Source organism: Cynocephalus volans, chromosome 1 (genome assembly GCF_027409185.1).
Source record: "Cynocephalus volans isolate mCynVol1 chromosome 1, mCynVol1.pri, whole genome shotgun sequence".
NCBI lineage: Eukaryota > Metazoa > Chordata > Mammalia > Dermoptera > Cynocephalidae > Cynocephalus > Cynocephalus volans.
Window position 1 is genome coordinate 26,214,589 of NC_084460.1, and position 22,605 is coordinate 26,237,193.

Genomic DNA, 22,605 nt, shown 5'->3' on the forward strand with positions numbered 1-22,605 from the left:
TTTAAATGAGCCTGGGGACCTTCTCAAGGCTTCCTCGTGAAGGCGACACCTAAACAGAGACTTGAAGAGGAAGCAGGAGCTGACAAAGGGAAGAGTAAGGTAATGTCGCAGGCAGGGTGGCAGGAGCAAGAGGGCAAAGAAGCTGAGGACTTAAAAGACAGGATTGTGTCTGAGAAGGTGCCCTTGGAGCAGAGGCCTGAAGTCGAGGGAGCACCTTGCCCGCGGTGAAGGAAAGGTGCTCCAGGCAAAGGGAGAAGCAAACGCAGAGGCCATGAGGCAAATGCGTGCCTGGCATATTCCAGGGACAGCAGGAAGGACAAGGTACATGGAGTAGAGGAAGCTAGTGGGGACGCGGTTGGAGCTGGCCAGTTTCACATGGGCCTTGCACTGTCTTTTACGCTGGGTGAGATGGGGAGCCATGGAAGGGTTGTGAGCAGAGGAGTGACATGTTCGAGGTCTGCTTTTCTCCCCTAGAATGTAAGCAACAAAAGAACGGGAACTTTGTTTTGCTCGCTGCCATATTCAAAGCCCTGGAAGAGCATCGGGATATTGATGGCTCTCAGTAAGTGTTTGAACAAGTAAATGAATGAACGAATGAATAAATTAATGAAATGAGGGGATGAGTCAATGAATAGCTATGAATCTAACTCCTTCGGGGATCCTTCATCCCACACGCGTGTGGAAAACCCGCCCGCCTCTCATCCTCCGCGCAGCTCCCACCCCCGCTGTTAGGCTGCGATCCGCGCCGCAACCACCAGACATCGCAGAGCGGCGAGGATTCCTGCACGGAGGGCTTTGCGTGAGGCACCGCGTGGGACGCTCATCGGCTAGGCCAGGTCGACCGACAAGTGGAACGCAACAGCGGGGCTGGGGCTGTGCAGCAGCAGCCGGAGCGGTTTGGGAAGCGCACGGGGCGAAGATGGCGGCGGAACGACAGGACGCGCTGAGGGAGTTCGTGGCCGTGACGGGCACCGAAGAGGACCGGGCCCGCTTCTTTCTCGAGTCGGCCGGCTGGGACCTGCAGGTAGCGCTGCGAAGCGGGTCGCCTTGGGCGGGCCGGGGACTGCGGGGTGCGGGCGCCCGGCCCATTAAGCCCGAGGCAGTCGAAGCGCACAGTCATCCCCTCCCGGCCGCGGCCCGAGCTCCGGCCGGGGCCCGACTCAGGCCTCACGGTCCTGGGGTCGCTTGCTAGGCGTTGCCACTGCGCTTGGGAGTGAGAAAACGCGGGCCAGCCCCGGCCTGCTCTGCCGAGCCTCAGTTTCTCCCTCTGCCTCGCCCGCTTGCGGGGTCAGCGGGACTTTGGGCACCGCCACAGCCCTCGTGGAGAAGGGTCGCTCGGGGGCGTGGCTGCCGCGCCGAGTGGCCGCTGTAAGCCGGGCTGTTCTGAATGACTGGCTCCCGGGAGGAACAGCACACGGGACGAGGTGGTCGCTCACTTCTATTTTCGCAGCCCGGCCCAGCCCAGGAGTTGGCCCACGCCCCCTACCTGATTGCTAAGAGAAGCTACCTCTGGGTGGTGGCGCCAGGTTGAGCCTCTTAACCATTCTTAGTTGATTTATCCGTAAGATGTGAGTCTCGTGGAATTTACTGGCACGTACTAAGTATTAAATATTTGCTAATTAATTAAGACGTAACATAAACTCCACGAGGCAACGATTTTTGTACACTGATGAATCTCCAGTGCCCAGAACAATGTCTGGCACATCATAAGCATTAAGGAAGTAATTGTAGAAAGAATTGCATAAATGTTCTCGGCCAGCCTACGTCTTAGGTAGATGATGATGACTAATATTTACTGAATACCTACCACGAGCCAGGGGCTGTTCTAAATGCTTTACATGTCTTATGTCATTTAACCTTCGCATTTTGCAGCTGAGGTTTAGGGAGGTTAAGTAACTTGCTCAAGGCCTCACTAGCTACCAAGTGGAAGAGAGGATTAGAACTCAGTTCTGTCTGCTTCCAGTCAGCTCTTAACTACCATGTGCCGAGCACTTTATATATGATGCTTGGTTTAATCCTAGCAACACTGTGAGGTAAAGAAGACTAACCCAATAAAACGAAAGAGAAATTCGAAGCCCAGGGGACAAGGGATGAGCCTAAGGTCATAGCCAGTAAGTAGTGGGGTTGGGATTTGAGTTGGGACTGATTCCACCATTTAAATTGCTTCCCAAACTTAAGAGAGTTGGTAAAGCATCACACCTGTATGGATGCAGAGTGCAGATGAAGCCCCTATGCTGGACAGAAATACAAAACAAAAGCATTTGCCTGAAAGACCTAAAAGCACACAGCATTATGGTCAACAGGTCATCTCTCCCATTCTCAGGTTATAGGTGGGGAAACTGAAGCTCATTCATGTGACTGGCTTGGGCCAGGACTAGAATGTAGGCTCCCTGAATGTCAGTTTAGTTCATGTCTCAAGACAACACACTGACTCCCAGCAGGCTGATTATATCTCATGAAGGCACACTCAGGCTAGGTACGTCTCATGACATGACCTTGAGGACAGGAGCCATGTCTTCATCTCTGTAGACCTCAGTGCTTTTTCTTATTTCTTTGTGCAAAGTAAGTGATTACATACCTGTTGGTTGAGTTGGTGAGAGGGACATACAGTCACAAATGACCAAAGGACTCTCATGTTCCTTCTATGTGTATAGAGCTAAGACATGACTATGCATAAATCTGAGTGGATAATCTCATCCAGAATGCATGGTTGGTGCAATGGATGTCCCCTTTTCACAGATTAGGAAACTGGGCTTCAGAAAGAAAGGAAAAGTAGGTCAAGGGTTCGAATCCTTGTACAGGCCAGCCGTCAAAAAGAAAATGAAGGAAAAATAGAAACCAGGACTGACCCCCCAGTTTCTGACTCCTGGCTATAATGTAAGACTGAGGGCCTGGGCTGGCGGGTTAGCTCAGTTGGTTAGAGTGCAGCCTTATACCAAGGTCAGGGGTTTGGATCCCTGTACTGGCTAGCTACCAAAAAGTAGAAAGTGAAAGGCCCGAGCAGAGGGTCTGAGATCGAACTTGGCTCTACTCATTACCAACTGTGTAACCTTGGGCAGTTTTTTTTAACTTCTTAGTGCTTATGTATCAACTATAAAATGAGATAATAATGGTAATAATGGCATAGGGTTTTGTAAGAATTGAATAAATGAACACATGTAGAGTGCTCATGTGTAGAGAAAAACCTGGCACATAAATGCTCAATAAATGTATGCTGCTTTTACTAGATCGTATTTCTTCATAAAATGAGAATGAGGTGTTTTCCACCTCACCCTTCCTTCTTGCCTTCTTTTCCCATTAGTGGGTGGAATTTGTTTCAGGTGATATGTAGACTAACAGTTGGGATGTTATCTTTTGGTCTAATTTTCTGTGGTCCCCAAATACAGGCCACTTCATAGGTGTGGGCCATGGCTTTATGTCTTTGTTCCTTTGTGTTCAAAGGAGATATGTTTTAGGTGAAGGCCTATTTAAGGGTCCCAAGGTACAACCTCTCTATTTCAGATCGCGCTAGCGAGCTTTTATGAGGACGGAGGGGATGAAGACATTGTGACCATTTCGCAGGCAACCCCCAGTTCAGTGTCCAGAGGCACAGCCCCCAGGTAAGGGCCAACTTCAATTATTGCTACATGAGTATTTCCAGCCGTGATGAGCTATTTTCTGACTTGACAGAGGGCTCAGACCTGGGTGTGTGGACCGGAGGGTTGAGTGAGAAAGTAAGACTAAGTGATGAGTAGTAATTCCCTGCAACCCTCAGTCATTTCCTGTAAAAATATGCATTATTGTTACCTGAGTGCAGTTTATGGTTCAATCCTTGGGGAAACCACAGAACCTACTTTTAAGATTTTCGGGGGTCTTTTATGTATGAAATGTGAGGAGTGACCATTTTATCTCTGGAAGTTTTTAAGTAGAAGCCAAAGGACTTCCTTCCAGGGGTGCTGTAGATGTAAAAGATTAGGCCAGATGACTTTAGGAAGGCTCTTTTGATATTTTAGTATGCCCATTACCCTATTAAGAAGTCTTGTACAAAATAAATCTGTGTAACGAACCCTTTCCCAAGTTGATTAGGGAGACCTTTTTTATTATTTATTTATTATTTTATTAGATGAAACAGTATCAACCTTTGTGATCTCATTTGCATCCCTTATACCGGCCTCCCTGGTTCCCACGAGTGGGACAGTGCTGGTCTTCCAGGAGACAAGCAGGGGCATTTCCTGCCAAAGGATTTAACTATGACACCCCTTTCTGCTTTAGCCTGAGTACTTCTACTCTCTGTTATGTTTTAGCTAGAAAATTGTATTTGGGTTTAAATTCAACTCCAGAATACAGGTGTAGTGTTTCTTTGCCATGAAGTAGTAAGTTATGTTTCTCTCTAAGGGCATCTGAGGTTTAAGGTACATTTCCTCCCTTTGAAGAAGGAACACTAACCCCAGATCTCATTGCTTTCCCTAATGCCCATCTTCAGAGTAAAGAGGTAGTAAGAAAGTGATCTTTCAATTATTTGCAGGTGCAGAACTGTGAGGTGTGATTGATGGCACATGGGGATTTTACTGCCTGGAACATAGTTGTTAACATAAGGGCTGTTCTTGCAGCTGCTAGCGGAGATGGCTGATTTCCTAGCATATGAGTTTCTGACAGATACCTCAGGTTATTGCTGGGGTGTTGGCGTGTCAGAAGTACAGAGGAGGAGAAATTGAAGCTTGGCCTCTAATGCAGATCGCATGTTCACACCTCTCTTCTCCAGTAATCCCAAAGTCCTATTAGAGCAGTGGTTTATTAGAGCATGGGCCCAGGAGCCTGACTGCCTAGGATCAAATCCCACTCTGCTGCTTGGGCACTTTGTGACCTTGGGCAGGTTATTTAAAATCTCAGTCCCTTAGTTTTCCTGACCTGTCAAATGGGAATGATAATAGTGTCTGCCATGGGAGATTAAATGAGTTAATACTCACAAAGCACTTAAAACACAGTACGACGTGTTAGCTGCTACTATTGTCATTTTATTATTATCCTTTTTAGCATCCATTTTCATCTTCCCAATCCCCTGCCTCATTCTACAAGTATTTTTTATGTATATTAAAAAATAGACATGAAAGTAAAAGAATCAAGGAAATAGAGTTTAACATTAAGACCGAAGGGAGTAAAAGACTAGACACACATTCAGGCCCAAAGGCCTTGTCTTATTGCTTTGGTTTAGCCTCAGACTTGGTGCTGGGCTTAGGTGAAGCCAAGAAAAATGGGGAAGGAGGGCACAGTTTGTTACATTTTTGTGCTTGTCCAGGAGGAAAAATGCTGACTACATTCTCAGGAGAAGCCAAACTTGTGCTAGCACCTCAGAGGAATTCTGTGCAGGGCCTTCCCCTCTCTCCCCCACATTGACCTGGCTGTTGTAGGACACTTAGCCTGCTACTAGGTTTTTCCACCATCATCACAAATACCCTTTCATGTTGTCACTGCTGCTGCAGAACAACACTTTATCAGTGAGTTCTTCTTTGGCTCTAGAAAAGGGGTTCTTAATGTGGAGCCCCTGAACCCTAGGTGATGTAGGAAGGTCTATAAATTACCTGAAGTTGTAGGCACAAGTTTGTGTATATTTTGGGAAGTGTTTTTTCTGGCAAAGAATTCGTGGCTTTTATCAGATTCTCAAAGTGCTGGGGGACATAAAAGGTTAACCATTGCTGTGGGAGAAAGTCTAAACTCCTCAATAATAGCAGCTGTCATTTATTGAGTATTTAATAGGTGCCAGGCACTGGGTTAAGCCCTTACATATACATCTTTTTAGTCGTCACAACAACCCTGTGAGGTGAGTACTGTTGTCTCCATTTTATAGACGAGGACACTAAAGCTGGACTTCTTCCCAAGATCGCACAGCTAGTAAAATAAGGATTTAAGTGCAGGGCTATTTCTGCTTCCAGCAACTCTGCTGTCAGCCACAATGACTACTGCCTCTCCTTGTGGACATTCAAATTTGTCCAGAGTTTGTCCTGACTCTGCCTTCCTAACCTGACGCAGTTTTCCTTGTTTCTGAATTCCTTCATTCCAGCCAAACTGGTTTCTTTGGTGTCCCAATTCTGCCTTGTTTTTGGTTCTCCGGCTTTTGTTTGAGACTCTGATTGAGCATGCCCACTCTCTTGCTTTGTGTTTATCCAATCCCGTGCATTCTTCTGTGTTACCCTCCATCCCCACTCCTCTATTGAGCATGTTATCCCCTACCCCTGACTAGGCAGCACACCACAATCCTGTTCCTCAGAACTCCAGTCTCAACTATAATTCATTCACTTCTTTGACCATGTACTACTGGGTAACATCTCCTGTGTTGTCCTGCGCTCTTTTCCTGATATTTAACTTAATTTTTCTTCCTAAGTAAATTGTAAATTCCTGGAAGTGGGAGGGCTAGTTTTCAGGAGCACTGACTATCTGTCTAGCTCTGCCAGATATTCTCACCTGTGTTGTGTTCTCTTCTTATACCTCTCAGTAGCTTTGGAAGTAGGTGGGGTGCTCGCCATTACGCAGGTCAGGATGCTGAGTATTAGAAAGGTTGAGTAACTTGTAGCTGCTGTTATGGCAGATTCAAGCCCAAGTCTATCTAAATCCAAAGCTGCATCTACTGACACATGCTACTTCCCTGCCCAGGACCTCCTACCCTTGTGTACAGGTCAAGCGAGAGGTAACAGTTTTTTCCTTTTTTCTCTCTTTCATCCAGCAAAAATTGTACCTTCTTAGAATTTCAGGGACCACCATTGCCTGATTCCTTAAAACTACACTATCCAGTAAGGTAGCCAGAAGCTACTACCTTAAATTATTTAAAATTAAATAAGACAGATATCATTGTTCATTTGCACTAATTGCATTTCAAGTGCTCAGTAGCCAAACGTGGCTAGTGGCTTCCCTATTGGATAGTGCAGCTATAGCGTTTCCATTGTCACAGAAGAGTGCTGCCACAGAGCTAAAGTGAACAGATTAAAAGCAGAAAGTGATCTGACAAAGGACTTTTGTGCCACTTCAGGTGCCAGGGTAGCCTGAAAGATAGAATTTTAATGCCGAAAGATTGAAATTTCAGAGACATTTTGCCAATTTGTGGAAACCAGAGGACAGAGTGTTCTGAAATTGATAATGTCCCCAGGACATCTGCCATAAGGTAACTCGAAGCATTACTCCAGAGCAGTGGTTCTCAAACTTGAGTGTGCATCAGAATTTCGTAGAGGGCTTCATAAATTCACATTTCTGAGCACTTCCTCCAGAGTTCTGATTCAGGAGGTTTCCGGTGGGGCCTGAGGATTTACATTTTTCACAGGTTCATAGGTGATGCTGGTGCTCTCGGTACAAGGACCACACTTTGAGAACCACTGCTCAAGAGTAGTATTTAAGTGTGCCACACTATGCAGAGGGCTTTACACACATCGGTACCCCGACTGTCCATAGAAAGCCCATGAGGCTGGTGCTCCATTTACATGTGAGGAAATGAACGCTTAGAGAATTTAATTGCATGCCCAAGATCCCAGGTCAGGAAGCAGTTATGATTGGAATCAGGTACGTGAACGCAAGAATCTGTCAGATACCATCAAAGTCTGGGTGTGTGAATTTGGGGGGAAAGAAACAAACCCATAGCCAGAGCAAATGGTTTGCTCAAACAGGTGTACACGTGTATATTTGAAGGTGTTTAACAACAAGGAGATAGAGGGTTTTTTTTTTTTCCCATAGATACTGAGCCCAGTCATTTGAAGAGACTTTGGGCTGAGCATGTGTGAGAAACTCCACCTGGGAAGATGAGTGAGTGTAACTAGCCTTTCAAGGCACTAATACAGCTCTCATCACTTGGATGCTTTTGATTCAAGTCATATTGAGCCTCAAGCAATACCCAGGAGGCTGCTCTCAGTAGCTAACTCACACAGGGAGTGTATTTGCTATATTGATTGGTCTTTGTCCTTTCTACTTGATGGCACCTCAAAGCCCCTTCTGTCCCCTGATTGTCTCGTTGAAATAAATCTTCAAGACTGAGCTGGAGCTTTCTTCCTAGTAAATAATTCCTCTTCTCTGTTTAGCCTCATTCAACTTTTATTACCCTCTTCCTTTCATATTATAGGGAAGCTACTTTTTTCCCTCTAAGAGATATAGAAATTTTTTTTATCTTTATGAAACTTCTGTGTCATCCTTGAAAACCTAAGCTTGTTCCTTGAGGACAGGCTGAAACTGGGAAAAAAGTGGCAGTGTCAGACAATGTCAGAGGAGGGAGTTAACCATTCTCACCCTCATTTTTAGTTGTGCCCATCTTCACTGCACCCCACACAACACTGCTTTTTCCCTAAATAGTAATAAATACTTTTTCTTGACTAATCTACAACAAAAGCAGACAGGGCATTATCTCCAGTGCTGACACCCACATATTCATTTCATTTCTACTTTTTGACTGCTTGTCCTTTCTGTAATGTGTCATTCTCTCTCATCTCTGTACATTTGTGTGTGCTGCTTTCCTGTAATGCTATACCTATCTCCTTTCTCTACCAGCCCTTCCACTCTTTATCCACCTGACTGACTGGCCACCAGTCTTTGGCACTCAGTCCAGATTTTTTTCTCTGGGAAGCCGAAGAGGCTCTGTGCTCACACGGCCCTGTGTACTTCCCTCTGTCACAGCGCTATTGCACAGCCTTAAGGATGGTTTTCTGCCTATCTGTGCCCCTAGCCATTAAGCATCTCAAGGGTAAGAACTGTGTCTGATTATCTTTATAGACCTAGCATCTAGTTCAGTGTTTGGCATACAGGTATTCCCTCATTATTTAAAAATTATATGATGAAAGTAGATGTCCATTAGAAAGTTTTTAAGATAGTACAGACCCCATCTCTCCTACCCCTCCGCCAGGACAGCTTAAATTGGATTTCATTTTACTTTACAGTAGCACTTTTTAATTTATTCTCAGTCTTGTGTGACCTCGAAGAAATAAATGCCACATTATTTTACATATAAACTTAACGAGGTTAACCTTCTTTCACATATATTCTCTTCCAGCCCCACCAAAAAAAAGAAGATGTAACCCCAGTATCCTTAACTCCTTAGCAGCTGATGACAGGAGTTTCTTTAACTATCATTTTGCTCCTTTCTGTATCTCTAGCGATAATAGGGTGACATCCTTCAGAGACCTCATTCATGACCAAGAGGAGGAAGAGGAGGAGGAGGAAGGCCAGAGGTGAGTCTTTGAGGGCTGGGATGGGGTAGGGGGGATAGTCCACAGAAAGTCTGCAGTAATATGTGAATTGCCTAGAACAGGATCTGATAAACACGCTCAGTTATTATTGGCCATTACTACTACAGGTTAACCTGGGTGGGCTATATCCTAGGAACAGTGAAGGGATTCCTTGTCCCCTGTTACTATTTTTTGTTTTTTTGTGGTGGTCTGGGTTTGTTTTTGTTTTCTAAATTATTTAAATAATGTGTATTTATTGAGGAATATTAGGGGGAGAGAAACAAAATCATTAAGAAGGAAAAAAAGGATCTCGTAATCCTACCTCTAGGTATTTACCCAAAAACTTTTGAAGTCAGTTTGTCAAAGACATATTTAATATTTACACTCCTGTGCTTATTCACAATAGCCAGGTTATGGAATCTAAGTGTCCATAAGCAGATGAAGGATACAGAAAATGTGGGATATATACACAATGGAATACTATTCAGCCCTAAAGAAGGAAATTCTGCCATTTGCAACAACATAGATGGAATTGGAGGACATTATGGTAAATGAAATAAGCCAGGCCACAGAAAGACAAATACATGATCTGACTTATATGTGGAATCTAAAACAATCAAATTAAACAGAAGTAAGAAGTAGAAGAGTGGTTACACAGGCTAGGGGGGAGGTGATGAGGAGATGATACTCAAAGGGTGCAAAATCTCAGACAAGAGAAATATGGTTTTTAGTGGGGGTGGAGGGATCTGTTGCAGTGTGTGAATATAGTTAATAATAGAGTATGGCACATTTCAAAATTACTAAGAGTAAATTTCAAATGTTCTCACCACAAAAAATGCCAAGTATTTGGGGTGATGGATTGGTTAACTGCTTTGACTTAATTATTCCATATTGTACTCATAAATCAGAATATCACTTTGTGGGCCGAGCCTGTGGCGCACTCGGGAGAGTGCAGCACTGGGAGCGCGGTGACGCTCCCGCCGCAGGTTCGGATCCTATATAGGAATGGCCGGTGCACTCACTGGCTGAGAGCCGGTCACGAAAAAGACAAAAAAAAAAAAAAAAGAATATCACTTTGTACCCCATAAGTACATACAGTTATAAATTATCAATTTGCAATAGAAATTTAAAAAATGAAAAGAAGGAAAAAAAGTCATTATATTACAACCCAGACATAACCAGTTATTAATATTTTTGGTGTATTTCTTTTCAGCCTTTTTTTAAATTGAAAAATTAATACTTTACATAATTAATAGAATAACAGACTTATAAATGTAATCCCCCCTCCCCCCCACACACCCCTACTGATTTTAATTTTTAGGAATGTTATAATAAAATTAATGTTTATTGTGGAAAATACAGACTAGTCTGATGAAAAAGTATAACACTCATCTCCCTTTGGTAATTATGGTTAATATTTTGGCATATTTCCATTCATTCTTTGTTCTGTGTATAAACATACTTTGTTTTATATTGTATGTTACATGGTGAAGTTAGATTATTTTACTTCTTTCTTTTTTTCAATTAACACTACATTTTAAACACTTCTTCATATCTTTAAAATTCTTAGTAAGCATTTTCACTGGCTATAATAATTCATCATATAGGATGTCTAACATTTAAGTTGTTTCCAGTTTTTTACCACTGCAAATATCAGTGCTGTGAACATCTTTGTGTATTGATCTTTGACCACATCTTAGATTATTTTCTTAGGATAGTTCCTAGAAATGAAAATACCAGGTCAAGGGCGTGAATATTTTTAAGGCTTTTGATCACAGGCTGCTAGTTCTTAAGAGCCGAGGCTTTGAGATCCCTTAATAAAGACCTTACAGTCCATTGAGCAGAACTTAATCTACCTGGAATGAACAAGAATGAAATGACTACAACCTCATTGCGTGGGTTTTGGCTGTCCATGGATCTGCCTCAGTCTGTCAGACATTCCTAAGGAACAGTGTACAATAACCGTTACGGAAATGCAGTTACCTCATTATGGTTAGTCTTTGGGAAGTGGGCTAAGAAATTGCATGTGTTCTCTGTTTTCATCCATATTGTGACTTTCACACTGCCTCAGAACCAACCTTTTAGATATACAGGCCCAGAAATATATGTTAATTTTAGGGTTTTACACTCCTTGAGTGAAAGACAGTGTCATCAAGTATGTGAATGTCCAGCTCCTAAATGAACTCCTCCTCCTGTCCAGTCACATCGTCCAGGCAATGGCTTTCCTTTATTTCACATCCCCATTACTTCCTTGGGCCCTCAGCATTTCATACCTAAAAGGACACTGGTACTGTTGTTCTTGCCAGGGCCTGTGGCTTTGCCTCAGATTCCTTGGCAAATGTCAGGAAATAGAGGGCTGGGACTAATTTTTATAGGTTCTCAATTCTCCCCACTTGGGGAAATGCTGTTGACTTAGCTGTACATAGGAGTGATAAGGAGGCAGCTGGCCAGGCTACATGACAACTGGTTTTCAGATCCAGGTTAAAAAAAAAAAAAAAAAAGTACTAACTTAATCTCAAGCCATGCTTAGCCTATTGCAAAGTCCAGTGTGGGTGTCTTGGGGCTTGCATCTGAGATTGGAGCTTCCCTGACCTTCTCTGGTACCCTCTCCTCAGTGTTCCTAGTGTGTGTCACAAGAATGGCAAGGTGATTCAGGCTTGGGGGAGCTCTTGGTACTATACCACACCACCTTACACGTGTGCATTACTCTGCTTGTTCTTTTGCATACATCTGCTGATTTGAACCTCATGGGCCTGACTTAAGGAGCAGGTAGGTAGGGCATGTGCTTCTTCCTTCCCGTTTCAAAGACAAGGAAAGTGAGGTGCACAGTAGTGCACTGGTTTATCCAGGGTCACACAGTGGCAGAGCCAGGACTGGAGCCTGGCTGCTTGTACTAACCACACCACTGCCACCAATAATCCACAGCTACTAGTGGTAGCTGTTTTTGACTGTGATCATAGTCACTGTCTCCTGGAGAGGTGCTGGCTACTGGATGAATAATTCCCAGCTAAGGCTCTCTCGTGAGCTGACATGCTGTTGTGCATGCTTGGAATGCCCTTTCCTGATTTCTTCACCTGATAAACTCATCATCATCCTCAAGACTCAGCCCAGAAGATACCCTCTGAGGAAGGCTTGGCTGTTCTCCCCAGCTCAGTGTTCCCAGAGACCCCTTACTGACATCTGCTGCTACTCATACCTCACTGTACCTGCCTGCCTCCTTACATGTATCCCACCTAGCCAGTAAGTTCCTTAAAGATGGACATCATACCCTTCACCTCAGTGTACCCAGCACCTAGCCCAGAACTTAGCGCATGCTCTACTCATGTTTTCCAAGTGTGTTTGGTGTTAGAGGTGTATTTTCTACACAGGTTTTATGCTGGGGGCTCAGAAAGAAGTGGACAGCAGATTGTTGGCCCTCCCAGGAAGAAAAGTCCCAATGAGCTGGTGGATGATCTCTTTAAAGGTGCCAAGGAGCATGGAGCTGTAGCTGTGGAGCGAGTGACCAAGAGCCCTGGGGAAACCAGTAAACCAAGAGTGAGCATAAGGATCATTGTGCCCACAGGACTCAAGTTCCAGAGGGGGGAAGAAAGCCTTCTTCACTCCAGTTGTGACTGATTTTGTTTGTGTTTTTATCATTTGCTCACTTGGTCTCTCATGTGGAAGACTAATGTAGTTTCTCTTACCCTTTAACAAAATACCAAGATTTGGGGCAAAGTTTTCAAACCTGCCGCCTATGGTCTGGTGGATCAGGTCCTGCAAACATATTTTGTTCGTCTGTCTAATTAGACCTACTCAGTGTTTTGCTTCATTTTATCTTAATTGGATTAGTATCCACCTGTTTTATGTAATATCCGAGTTACTCTCATCTTTGGGAAAATCAAGTCTTTTGTATTATCCTACACCCAAATTCTACTGCCTTGATTAACAAGAGCTTAGTAGCAGCTGTTCCCTTTAGCCAGGCACCCCCACCCCTTCCAGCTTTCACCCCAATCTTGGCCATTCAGTTCATTTGGCCCTGTGGGCACTGAGTTTGATTCATACAGAAAGTGCATCTAGTAGTTAAGCTTGATCAGGAACCCTGTCCTCTTTCTTCCACTTATCTAAAATACATCATTGTATATGAGTAACCCCACCGCTATTGACCGACCCCTCAAGTGTTTATGAACTTGTCCTTTGTAGCCATTTGCAGGGGGTGGCTACCGCCTTGGGGCAGCACCAGAGGAAGAGTCTGCCTATGTAGCAGGAGAAAGGAGGCAGCATTCCAGCCAAGATGTGAGTGTTGATCTACCTTTCTTAGGGAAGCTCGTGGACTGTTTGTTCTGCCACTTTCGGAAAGGATTGGTCACATATTGTACATGAATCAGCAGCCTCTGAAAGGGAAGCCTACAGAGTCAGTGCCCTTGCTGTGGTCCATGCACAGGGAGGCTTACTGAAAAATCAAAGGCAGTTCTCTCTGGCTGTGGGAGGGGGCTGGTGGGAATGGTTTAGGGAAGGAGATGTACAAATGAAGGAGTTTTCTGTGCATTCCATGTCTCAGGTAGAGGAAGATTAAATTGGGCTTCTCTGGTGGTGTGGATATGGCTGAAGCACTTGGTCTTCAGACCACCAGAGACGACCTGAAGTGCAATTTTAAGTTTTCGTTGTTACTGTCCAGTACTTTTTTCCCCTGTGTAAACTCCCACATAAGTGTATATGGACAAATTTGAATCTTTTTAAAATTTAATACTATGCAACATTTTCTTGTGCCCTGTGACCATTAATTTCTGTAATGTATGTTTAAATCATTTTGGTTTTTATTCCAAAATTCATGCAAGAAGAAAATTAAAATCCTATGTACCTGAGACAGCAACTGCTAATATGCTGGTTTTTACCCTTTTCTGTGAATATGTGTGAGGAATTGTTGTTAACGGAAATTGTAGATAACACTTTTTATGACTGTAAAATAGTCTATGAGATCTGCCATGGTAGTTTAGTTGAACCCGAGCTACATAACAAGCATAGTGGCAACCCTACAGATAAGGAAGCCACAGCTTTGGCTGAGTCCCCTACTTAGGGCCACCCAACTAGTGAGTGGCAAAGTCAAGATGCAAACCCAGGATCTCCTTAAAACAGAGCCCATGCTCTTAACCTGTGCTACATCACCTTTCTATTTGAGGTTAATGCTTATTTGGTTTGGTTGTTGATTGATTTCCCTTTGCACACACACCTACATATGTGTGCGTCTGTACTTTAATAATAGCAACACAAAGAAATAGTAAAAACCTGCTAATTTGCAGGTTCAAATTGGTGTGCTTGCCAGGTTCCTGACAATGTACTAACCGCTTTCCTCCTGTCATCACAGGTTCATGTAGTGTTGAAGCTCTGGAAGAATGGATTCAGCCTGGACAATGGTGAACTCAGAAGCTACCAAGACCCATCCAATGCCCAGTTTCTGGAGTCTATCCGCAGAGGGTGAGTAGAAAAGTCCTCCTCCAGGTCTTGAATCAGTGAATGAGATGGCAGTTGGGAAAAGAAGAGGCAGAATATTTATTATTTGAGAAGCTTTTTGTTTGTTTGTTTTTGAGGGGGTTTTCCTGTAAGGACCAGAAAACTGCTAGACAAATTCCAAAAGAGCTATAATACTGAGAAGTAAATTTTTTGAAGCAATCAAGATACAGATTCATAGATCTGCTCCAAAACCCTTGTGTGTCCATTTTTCCCTCCTGGGCCTATGCCAAATAAGAAATAGGTGTCTGCTGTGACCGATCAGGCAAGAGAGAAGGTGGAGGCAGAGAGGCAGCCACTTAGAGTAGCTGGCTCCCTGTGGAGACCCAGTGATTTCCACCATTGGAACTGAGAGGTTCCTTCTCCCCTCACCCCATCACTGTCATTTCCATCCTGTTCTCTGTGGACCCTACCATTGCCTTTTCTCCTTCAGGGAGGTGCCAGCAGAGCTGCGGAGGTTAGCCCATGGTGGGCAGGTGAACTTGGACATGGAAGACCATCGGGATGAGGACTTCGTGAAGCCCAAGGGGGCTTTTAAAGCCTTCACTGGAGAGGGTCAGAAACTGGGCAGGTAAGGAGCAGCACAGCTGGGAGCTGGACTGTGTCAGTCATACCTGTCGAGTCCAGCAGAACTGTGTATTGCTCACTTTCGATAGCTCTATTTGCAAAGTAATTCAGATTTTATTTTTATGGGAGGAAGAATATGGAGAACGTGAGCTGCAGAGTTAACAGACCTGAGTTTAAATCTCTGCTTCTTCACTTTCTGGCTGTGTGGCTTTGGACCATATAACCTCAGTTTCCTCCACTATAAATAGAACTAATAAGAGTCCTTACCTCCTAGGATTATTGTTGCAAGGAATAAATAAATGAGCTGATGCATACAGAGCACTGCCCCATGGTGAGCAGTTGGTGTGAGCCGTATGTGTAACCTAATTCCTGCTTTGACTCAGTAATCTAGGGTGTTCAGGGACAGTGTGATCTCCTTGATGACCTAAGGCTAAAATGGGGAATAAGGAATTTCAGACTCTCCTGCCCAGCTGTGCCTTGCAGTGGCATTGCTCAGGATCCAGGGAAGCTCAAGGACATTGTTGCTCCTGTGTGGGCTGGTGCTCCACCATAATGGCAGCTCAACAGTTCTTATCTCTACTTCTTTGTCCCTTCCTGACACTGTCACTTCCTGTGACTTTTTCTGCCTCTTGTCCTCTGCCACTGCCTTGTCTTCTCATTTCTGTGCCCTCAGCCAACAGATATTCTCTGTTGCATTCAAACACTCTGATGGGATCTGGTTGGTTAATAGTCACTGTTATCCCTGATGGGCACAGTTTTCCCTCTAGACTCTTGGCGGGCCCGTAGGTAGGCTGCCTTCTCTCTGAGCCCACTTAGCTTCAGCCATGGCCATGGCGTCACTTGGCCAATGTTCTTCAGAGGGAACTGTGTACATGATAAGCACTCAGAGCATAGTGGCCTTCTTTGCCAGTACAATCCTTATTTTGCAGCAAGAAACCTGAGGCTCTTGGACTTTAGGGACTTGCCCTTGGGTACATGGCCAGTGTGTGGCACAGCCAGGACTGGAACCCAGGCCTTCTGATTGACATTCCTTCCCACGCTTGGTCTGCACAGCAAGACACCCTCTCTGCCCTAGATCTAGCAGCTGTCAAGCTAGTCACTGCCTTGTTCACTTCACCATCTGCACAGCTCAGAGTGTGGTCTACCTGCAGCCGTGCCCTTTGAGCTTCTGCATCTGTCCCTCCTAGAACCCCCCCGCCTCCCTGTCAGCCATTTATGCCTCATCAGGAATAAGAGTCAGAGCTCAGGACGTCAGAGACCAATAGATTGTGATTGACCAGGACCGAAATAGTTACTTCAGCCCTGCTTTCATCATTTCATCTACCGTACTGGGGATTGTGGGCCAGCCCAGAACAGCTATTCTCAGAGTGAGCTGCCCTGTCAGCTATGGTGAGCTTTGTAGAGCACCTGATAATTTCATTTCTTTTATTATTGAAGTAAAACATGTTCATCTTCAAAAAAAAAAAAAATGGAAAAATGCAAATAAAGAATAAAAAAGAATGAAAAACTATTTCAAGCTTAACAGTCAGAAATATCTAATTAGTATCTAGGGAGTATATCTTCCACTCTTATTCACTTATATAATGTGTGTTTGTAAATTTGCTGTTTTATTGCCTGTTTTTTGCCTGATCATTGAAGTATGGCTGTCATTGCATATTAGAAAATGCATTTCTGCACTTTTATAATGCTTCTATAATTTTCTATCCTTTGGCTGTATTATGATTTAACCAGTTAACCTGTCAAACATTTAGGCAGCTGCCAGTGTTATGAATGTTACAGTGAATATCTCTGCAAACTAAATCTTTGCATACTCCTTAATCTTGGGTTAGAAGTAAAATTGTTGGCTTAAAAGTCCTTTTTATATTTTTAATGTGTCAAATTGCCCTCCAGAAAGGTCGTATTCTTTTTTTACCCCCACCATCAGTTATAAGGGAGGACTCAGAATGCCATGAAGTTTGGGTTTGTTTGATTTCATAATTCTAACAGGAAATACGTCTACTGTTGGGAAACCTAACTATATTATATGCACAAGAGTCCACATCTCAAAAAATGTAAATATTTTTGAGAAAGTCTATGAGGGTACTTCAAAAGTTCATGGAAGGATTCATATTATCTTTTAATTTTGTTTTTCTGTGAACTTTTGGAGTACCTCCTATTTTAGCTGGGCGAAAATAAATACTAGTCTGGAGAATGAGTGCAAGCTGAGATGGAGCTTTGATAATCAGGTGTGCTGTTTGTCAGCCGAATCAGTGGTCATTGCCACTTCCACTTGCATTTATTTCAGTTCTGGCTTTTTATGAAAACTGAGCTTAAAAAAAAAAAAAAAAGTTTTATATAGCTAAGTGAGATGGGATTTTAGCTTCTTAGTCTAACTCAGATGGACAGTTTCTTTAGCATTTCCCATAAATGTTGTTATGTTTTCTATTGTTTTCTTGTGAACCACAGTGAAAGCCAAAAGTTTAAGAAAATTTTCTCAGGTTTGCCTCAAAAATCACTCAGTCCTGGTTGTAATGATTCAGTGAGGCTGTGGATGTAAAAGCCCCCTTAGTTAAATGCCTGTACAAAGTAGGTATAAATGTTACTCCTGTTTTCCCTGTTCTTCACCCTTACCTGAATAGATGTTGGCTACTTTGGAGTAACAGCTGCTTTCTCATCATAGGTATGACTGAAAATGTGATAGCTCCCTTTTTGGCAGGCAGTCACTTCCATGAGTACCTGTTTTATATTTGGAATTATTATAAACAGTTGAGGGACAGGCTGCCTAAAGTCTAATTGAAGAGTTGACCTATTGCCTGTAAAAGTCATGAACTAAACAGGATATAATGAATCTTAGGCATTTACACGTGTAACATTTAACTTTTCACTATTCCCAAGCAACTGCTGAGGCCAGTGGAGGTATAATTTATCATGTCCTGGCCCACGTTTGAGTCCCACATGCTGTGACACTGATGAATAGAAGCAGCTCCTCTTGAAACTAGTAAGTGTAGCCAGCATTCTCCTTTGAGCTCCACTTTGTAATTCTCTAAGCACATATATTTCACATTCACAGAAAAGAATAAGTTCACTTTTCAGTGATTCTTTGCTAGTATATGCTCTGGAACCATGTTGCACAAACTGGGTTCCACAAAATACTTTTTCTCCAGGAGGTTAACAAGTATAACATGGAGAAAAAAAGAGCCTGGTGGTTGAACAAGTTTGCCTTAACTGCATGATCTCTCAAGACTTTTAATATGCTAGTGGCCTCTGATGCTGCTGGTATAATAGGTGGCATTGCCTAAACCTTCCTGTAGATATCTTAAGGGACTAGGATTCAATGGAACACACTTTGGAAAGCACTTTCAGTTACATTTGCTATGTGTGCCCTTTTTAGACTAAAGATCAGAAGCAAGAGTGAGGTACAAGAATTGATCTAATAGACGCTTTGTGTGGAAGTGAGCAAACTCTCATCTAATGGCCTCTCCTCTCTGCAGTGGTCCAGGCCAGGGCCATCTGCTGAGGAAAGGCTGAGAGTGAGGTGGATAGGTGGTTTAGAGGAGCAACGACAGCTCCAAATGGTTGTGGAGAATTGGAAGTCCTATGTGCATTTTGTTTGTCACCCACCCTGAATGCTTTATGTAATTAATTATTTACTTGAATCTTCACAAAATTTGAGCAAGGCAGGTAGCCTTAACCCTTATTAAAAATCCTTGTTGAAACTAAGGGAGCTTGAGTAACTTGCCTAAGGCCACATAGCTAGTGGGTGAATTCAAACCCTAGGTCTATCTGATTCTAAGATCTGCACTTTCAACACTGCAGCAGACACCATGTCCATTTCACTGAATCATTAATCCCCGTGGTATCTAGCACAGAGTTGGCCTTTGCGAAATCTTGCCCACAATCCCCCATAGTTGATGCCTGAGTGTAAATGAGGTTGCACCAGGGGATATAGGCCTGAAGATTCCATCAAGAGTCTGAATTGCTACCCTTACATCCCACCAGTCACCTGCCAGGCTGTGTGCAGGCTGCCTCAGCTGCAGATATGGAGTGCTACCCTCATTCACTCCATTGGTTAATAAAACTCCAAGACTTATCCTGGTCTGTTGGGTCCTCCAGCCTCATGATCCCATCTCTCTCACCACAGGCTGTCCTGTGTACTGCATTCCTCCCTTTCAGCCCTTGTTCAGGTGAGGACACTGAGGAGGAAGAAGGTTCAGTAACTTGCCCAGGGTTACTCAGGAGTGAGGGAGTTAACAGCAACAGATGACTCAGGGTTTGAGGTGAATTCTGCTGGACCTGTAAGTTCTGTCAGGGCACCGATATTCTGTCTGTCTAGGTCACTATATCAGCAGCACCAAACAGTGCGAAGCACACAGCAAATGCTCAGTAAAAACCCGAAAAGGGAGTTCCTTCCTGCTGGGGCTTTGTTTCTACTCCTGTCCTGATATGATCCTCTCTCCTCAGCACTGCCCCCCAGTTGTTGAGTACCAGCTCTCCAGCCCAGCAGGCAGAAAACGAAGCCAAAGCCAGCTCTTCTATCTTAATCAACGAGTCAGAGCCTACCACAAACATCCAAATACGACTTGCTGACGGTGGGAGACTGGTGCAGAAATTTAACCACAGCCACAGGTACCTTGCATTGCTGGTCTGGCTTATTCTAGGAGTGTCCCAGAGACTCCTGCAAATGTGTGGGAATCAGGGAGCCACTCTTCCTCCTAATCATCAGCAGGCATGTCATGCTCTCTCTGAAGGAGGCAGTTGGTTGGGAAGGACTACAAGTCTGGAGCCTTTGGTTCTGCCCCCACTTTCATTGGTGTGGCTTGTGGCTGCTCACTTTCCTCCTGTGGATCTCATTCTTCATCTGTAAAATTAAGGGGCTGGGTTCCTGAGGGTATTTTAGCCATCAAACTCTGTTCAAAGGGAGTCTCCTAAAGCCCACTTGTAGAAGAGATAGAACTAGAACTGCTGCAGTTGATGGAGGGGAGAGGGGTGCAGTGCCAGCATCCCACCCACATGGGTTTCTCTACCTCCCTCTCCAAGTGGGGCCTCTGAAAACCACTAGGCTATTAGGGTCTCTCCAATATGTATATGGCCTTTGAGAATTCTAGGAATACTTGCTCTGCTGTCTCAGACCATCTGGGCTGGATCGGGGCAAACTGTGCCTCCCTCATGTTAAAAATGAGGAAACTGAGGTACAACCAAATGAAGAGACTAGCAGGGGAGGTGCTGGATTACTATTGCCAGTAAACATATTTGGCAGTTCCTTTCTCAAGTATAGGGGCATCTAAGTTTCATCAGTCATGGGCCAACTAAGCCAGAACCCCCATATGGGGCTAGTAAAGAGTTTGACGATTCTTGAGTATTGACTGGTTCACCTGTGGGTTAAAGGCATGAAGTAAGCCACAGGTGTGAGCCAGGAGCATCTGGAGGCTTGTTCATACTTTTTTTCATGAGGATCCTTCATTACACTTCAGGTGCTCAGATCTCTCTGATCTGAATTATTTGCTTCACTTATTTCACTTATTAACCCCAGCATGACTGCTGCTCACTCCCAGGGTAAATAGCCCATACAGAGTGCTGGGCTTGTTGGCTAAAGGCCTCAGGCTTCATCTTGCATGTCCAAGCCTTTAGATGTGCCACATTGTAGATTGCATAAATTTTAGGGGTGGGGGCAGAAAGAAACTTCTATTGACATGCCCTAGGGAAGGAAGCTGCCTGTTTGCAGGTGATTTTGTTCTCATATGGTCACCAGGTTCAGGAGACAAGCAGTGTCTGGAGAAGGGATTCCTGGCACTGAGGAGTTGCTAACCTTTGTTAATTTTTCTGACAAATAGTTTGAGTGCTTCCTGTGACATACAAAAGAGACATATTTTCTGCTCTTGTGAAGTTCTTGGCCTACGTGAGGAGACAGTAATCAGAGCATCCCAGAAATGTTTGCTTACAATCTTGATCAGTACCATGGCAGGAGGGTCAGGGGATGGAGACCAGGAGCTGGGGAAGGCTGCCCTGCAGGGATGGTATTTGAGCCAAGGCCTTAAGTGTGATTAAGATTACAGGAAGGGGATCAGGCAGAGGAGTCTCTGGAAAGAAGGACCCCAGTGTGGAAGGGAGAGCGGCTTGAGGAAGAACTACAGGGAGAGAGAACAAGGGGGGGTGGCATAAAATGAGGTACCCCTGGGACCAGAGTAAGGATGTTGGTGTTTATTATCCCAAAGCAGATGGAAGCAACAGTGAAGGACTTTTGGCAGGGGAAGGACATGATCCAGTGTGCTTCTAGATGATAGCTTTGACTGTTGAGAGGGAGTGGGGAGGGGACTCAGGAGATGTTCAGCCTTCTGCAGGGTGGGGGTTGTAGATGGCAGAGAAGGGCACTGCTCACCGCCTCCCCACTTACCCCCACTCCTCCAGGATCAGCGACATCCGACTCTTCATCGTGGATGCCCGGCCAGCCATGGCTGCCACCAGCTTTGTCCTCATGACTACCTTCCCGAACAAAGAGCTGGCTGACGAGAGCCAGACCCTGAAGGAAGCCAACTTGCTCAATGCTGTCATCGTGCAGCGGTTAACATAACCACCCCACTGGCTGCCTCACCACCCTCCTTGTTTCCCACGGCCGGCAGCTATGTCCGTGGGCATCTCCTCTCCCACCCCATTGTGCACACCCAGCAGTCCAGTGCCACGTTTCCTTCGTAGCTCTGGGTTCTTAGATCTTGGTTGGACATTTGTTTTCTCCTTAGTTGCATTTCCTGGGTTTTTGTGATGATCAATGGACTTTAATGAAAAGAAAAAAAATAAAAACAACCAAACAAATTGAAGGAATATCACCAGCATGTTGTACAGAAACTCTCCCACTGAAGCAGGCTTGATTGCTTTAAACTCATACTTACCTTGGGGACATGTGGGGTGGAACCTTCCATCTTTTTGCATAAAAATTGCTCGTGGCACACAACACTCATCCAAACTGTGTGTCCCACCCACCACCCCCAAAGATGACTATGTGGAGGATATCCCCCATTATGGGCGGGTCGGGGAGGATGTGTAGAGACTTTACAGCTATGTGCTCCAACAAGAATATATAACAGATAAAACTGGGCAGCAGCAAGAGTTGCCTGAAGTGTGAGGTCAGACCTAGCTGCACACAACTCCTTCAGGGGAAAATAACTACTTCCCTATGCTCCTTTCACTCAAGCCTTGGGAAATCAACGCTCCCCAGACCTTGGCCAGTTGAGATTCTACACTACCTGTCCGCCCCAGCCCTTTCTTCCTCATTATCCAGGCTGCTCTGCCATTGCTTTATTTACTCCACATGGAGAAGTCTAAGTGTACCTAGGAGGTAGATGAGGTATTTGTTCATTAGAATACAGCTCATGCCAACCCAGAAGTTCAGAATCAGTATATCTTGGTT

At 44.4% G+C, this 22,605-nt stretch overlaps 1 protein-coding gene and 1 non-coding gene across 2 annotated transcripts; one reads left to right on the forward strand and one right to left on the reverse strand.

The window, feature by feature from the left end:
• Positions 1–883: 883 nt before the first annotated feature.
• NSFL1C (NSFL1 cofactor) lies at positions 884–22,019 on the forward strand. The gene is made up of 9 exons (XM_063093397.1): positions 884–1,024; positions 3,502–3,599; positions 9,102–9,176; positions 12,542–12,707; positions 13,353–13,445; positions 14,515–14,624; positions 15,091–15,228; positions 19,665–19,829; positions 21,609–22,019. The coding sequence occupies exons 1-9, from the start codon at positions 920–922 to the stop codon at positions 21,769–21,771; spliced, it is 1,113 nt and encodes a 370-aa protein (XP_062949467.1). The 5' UTR covers positions 884–919; the 3' UTR covers positions 21,772–22,019.
• LOC134365652 (U7 small nuclear RNA) lies at positions 14,737–14,797 on the reverse strand. Its single transcript, XR_010022138.1, has one exon. It is a non-coding gene; the product is annotated as a U7 small nuclear RNA (small nuclear RNA).
• Positions 22,020–22,605: the final 586 nt, after the last annotated feature.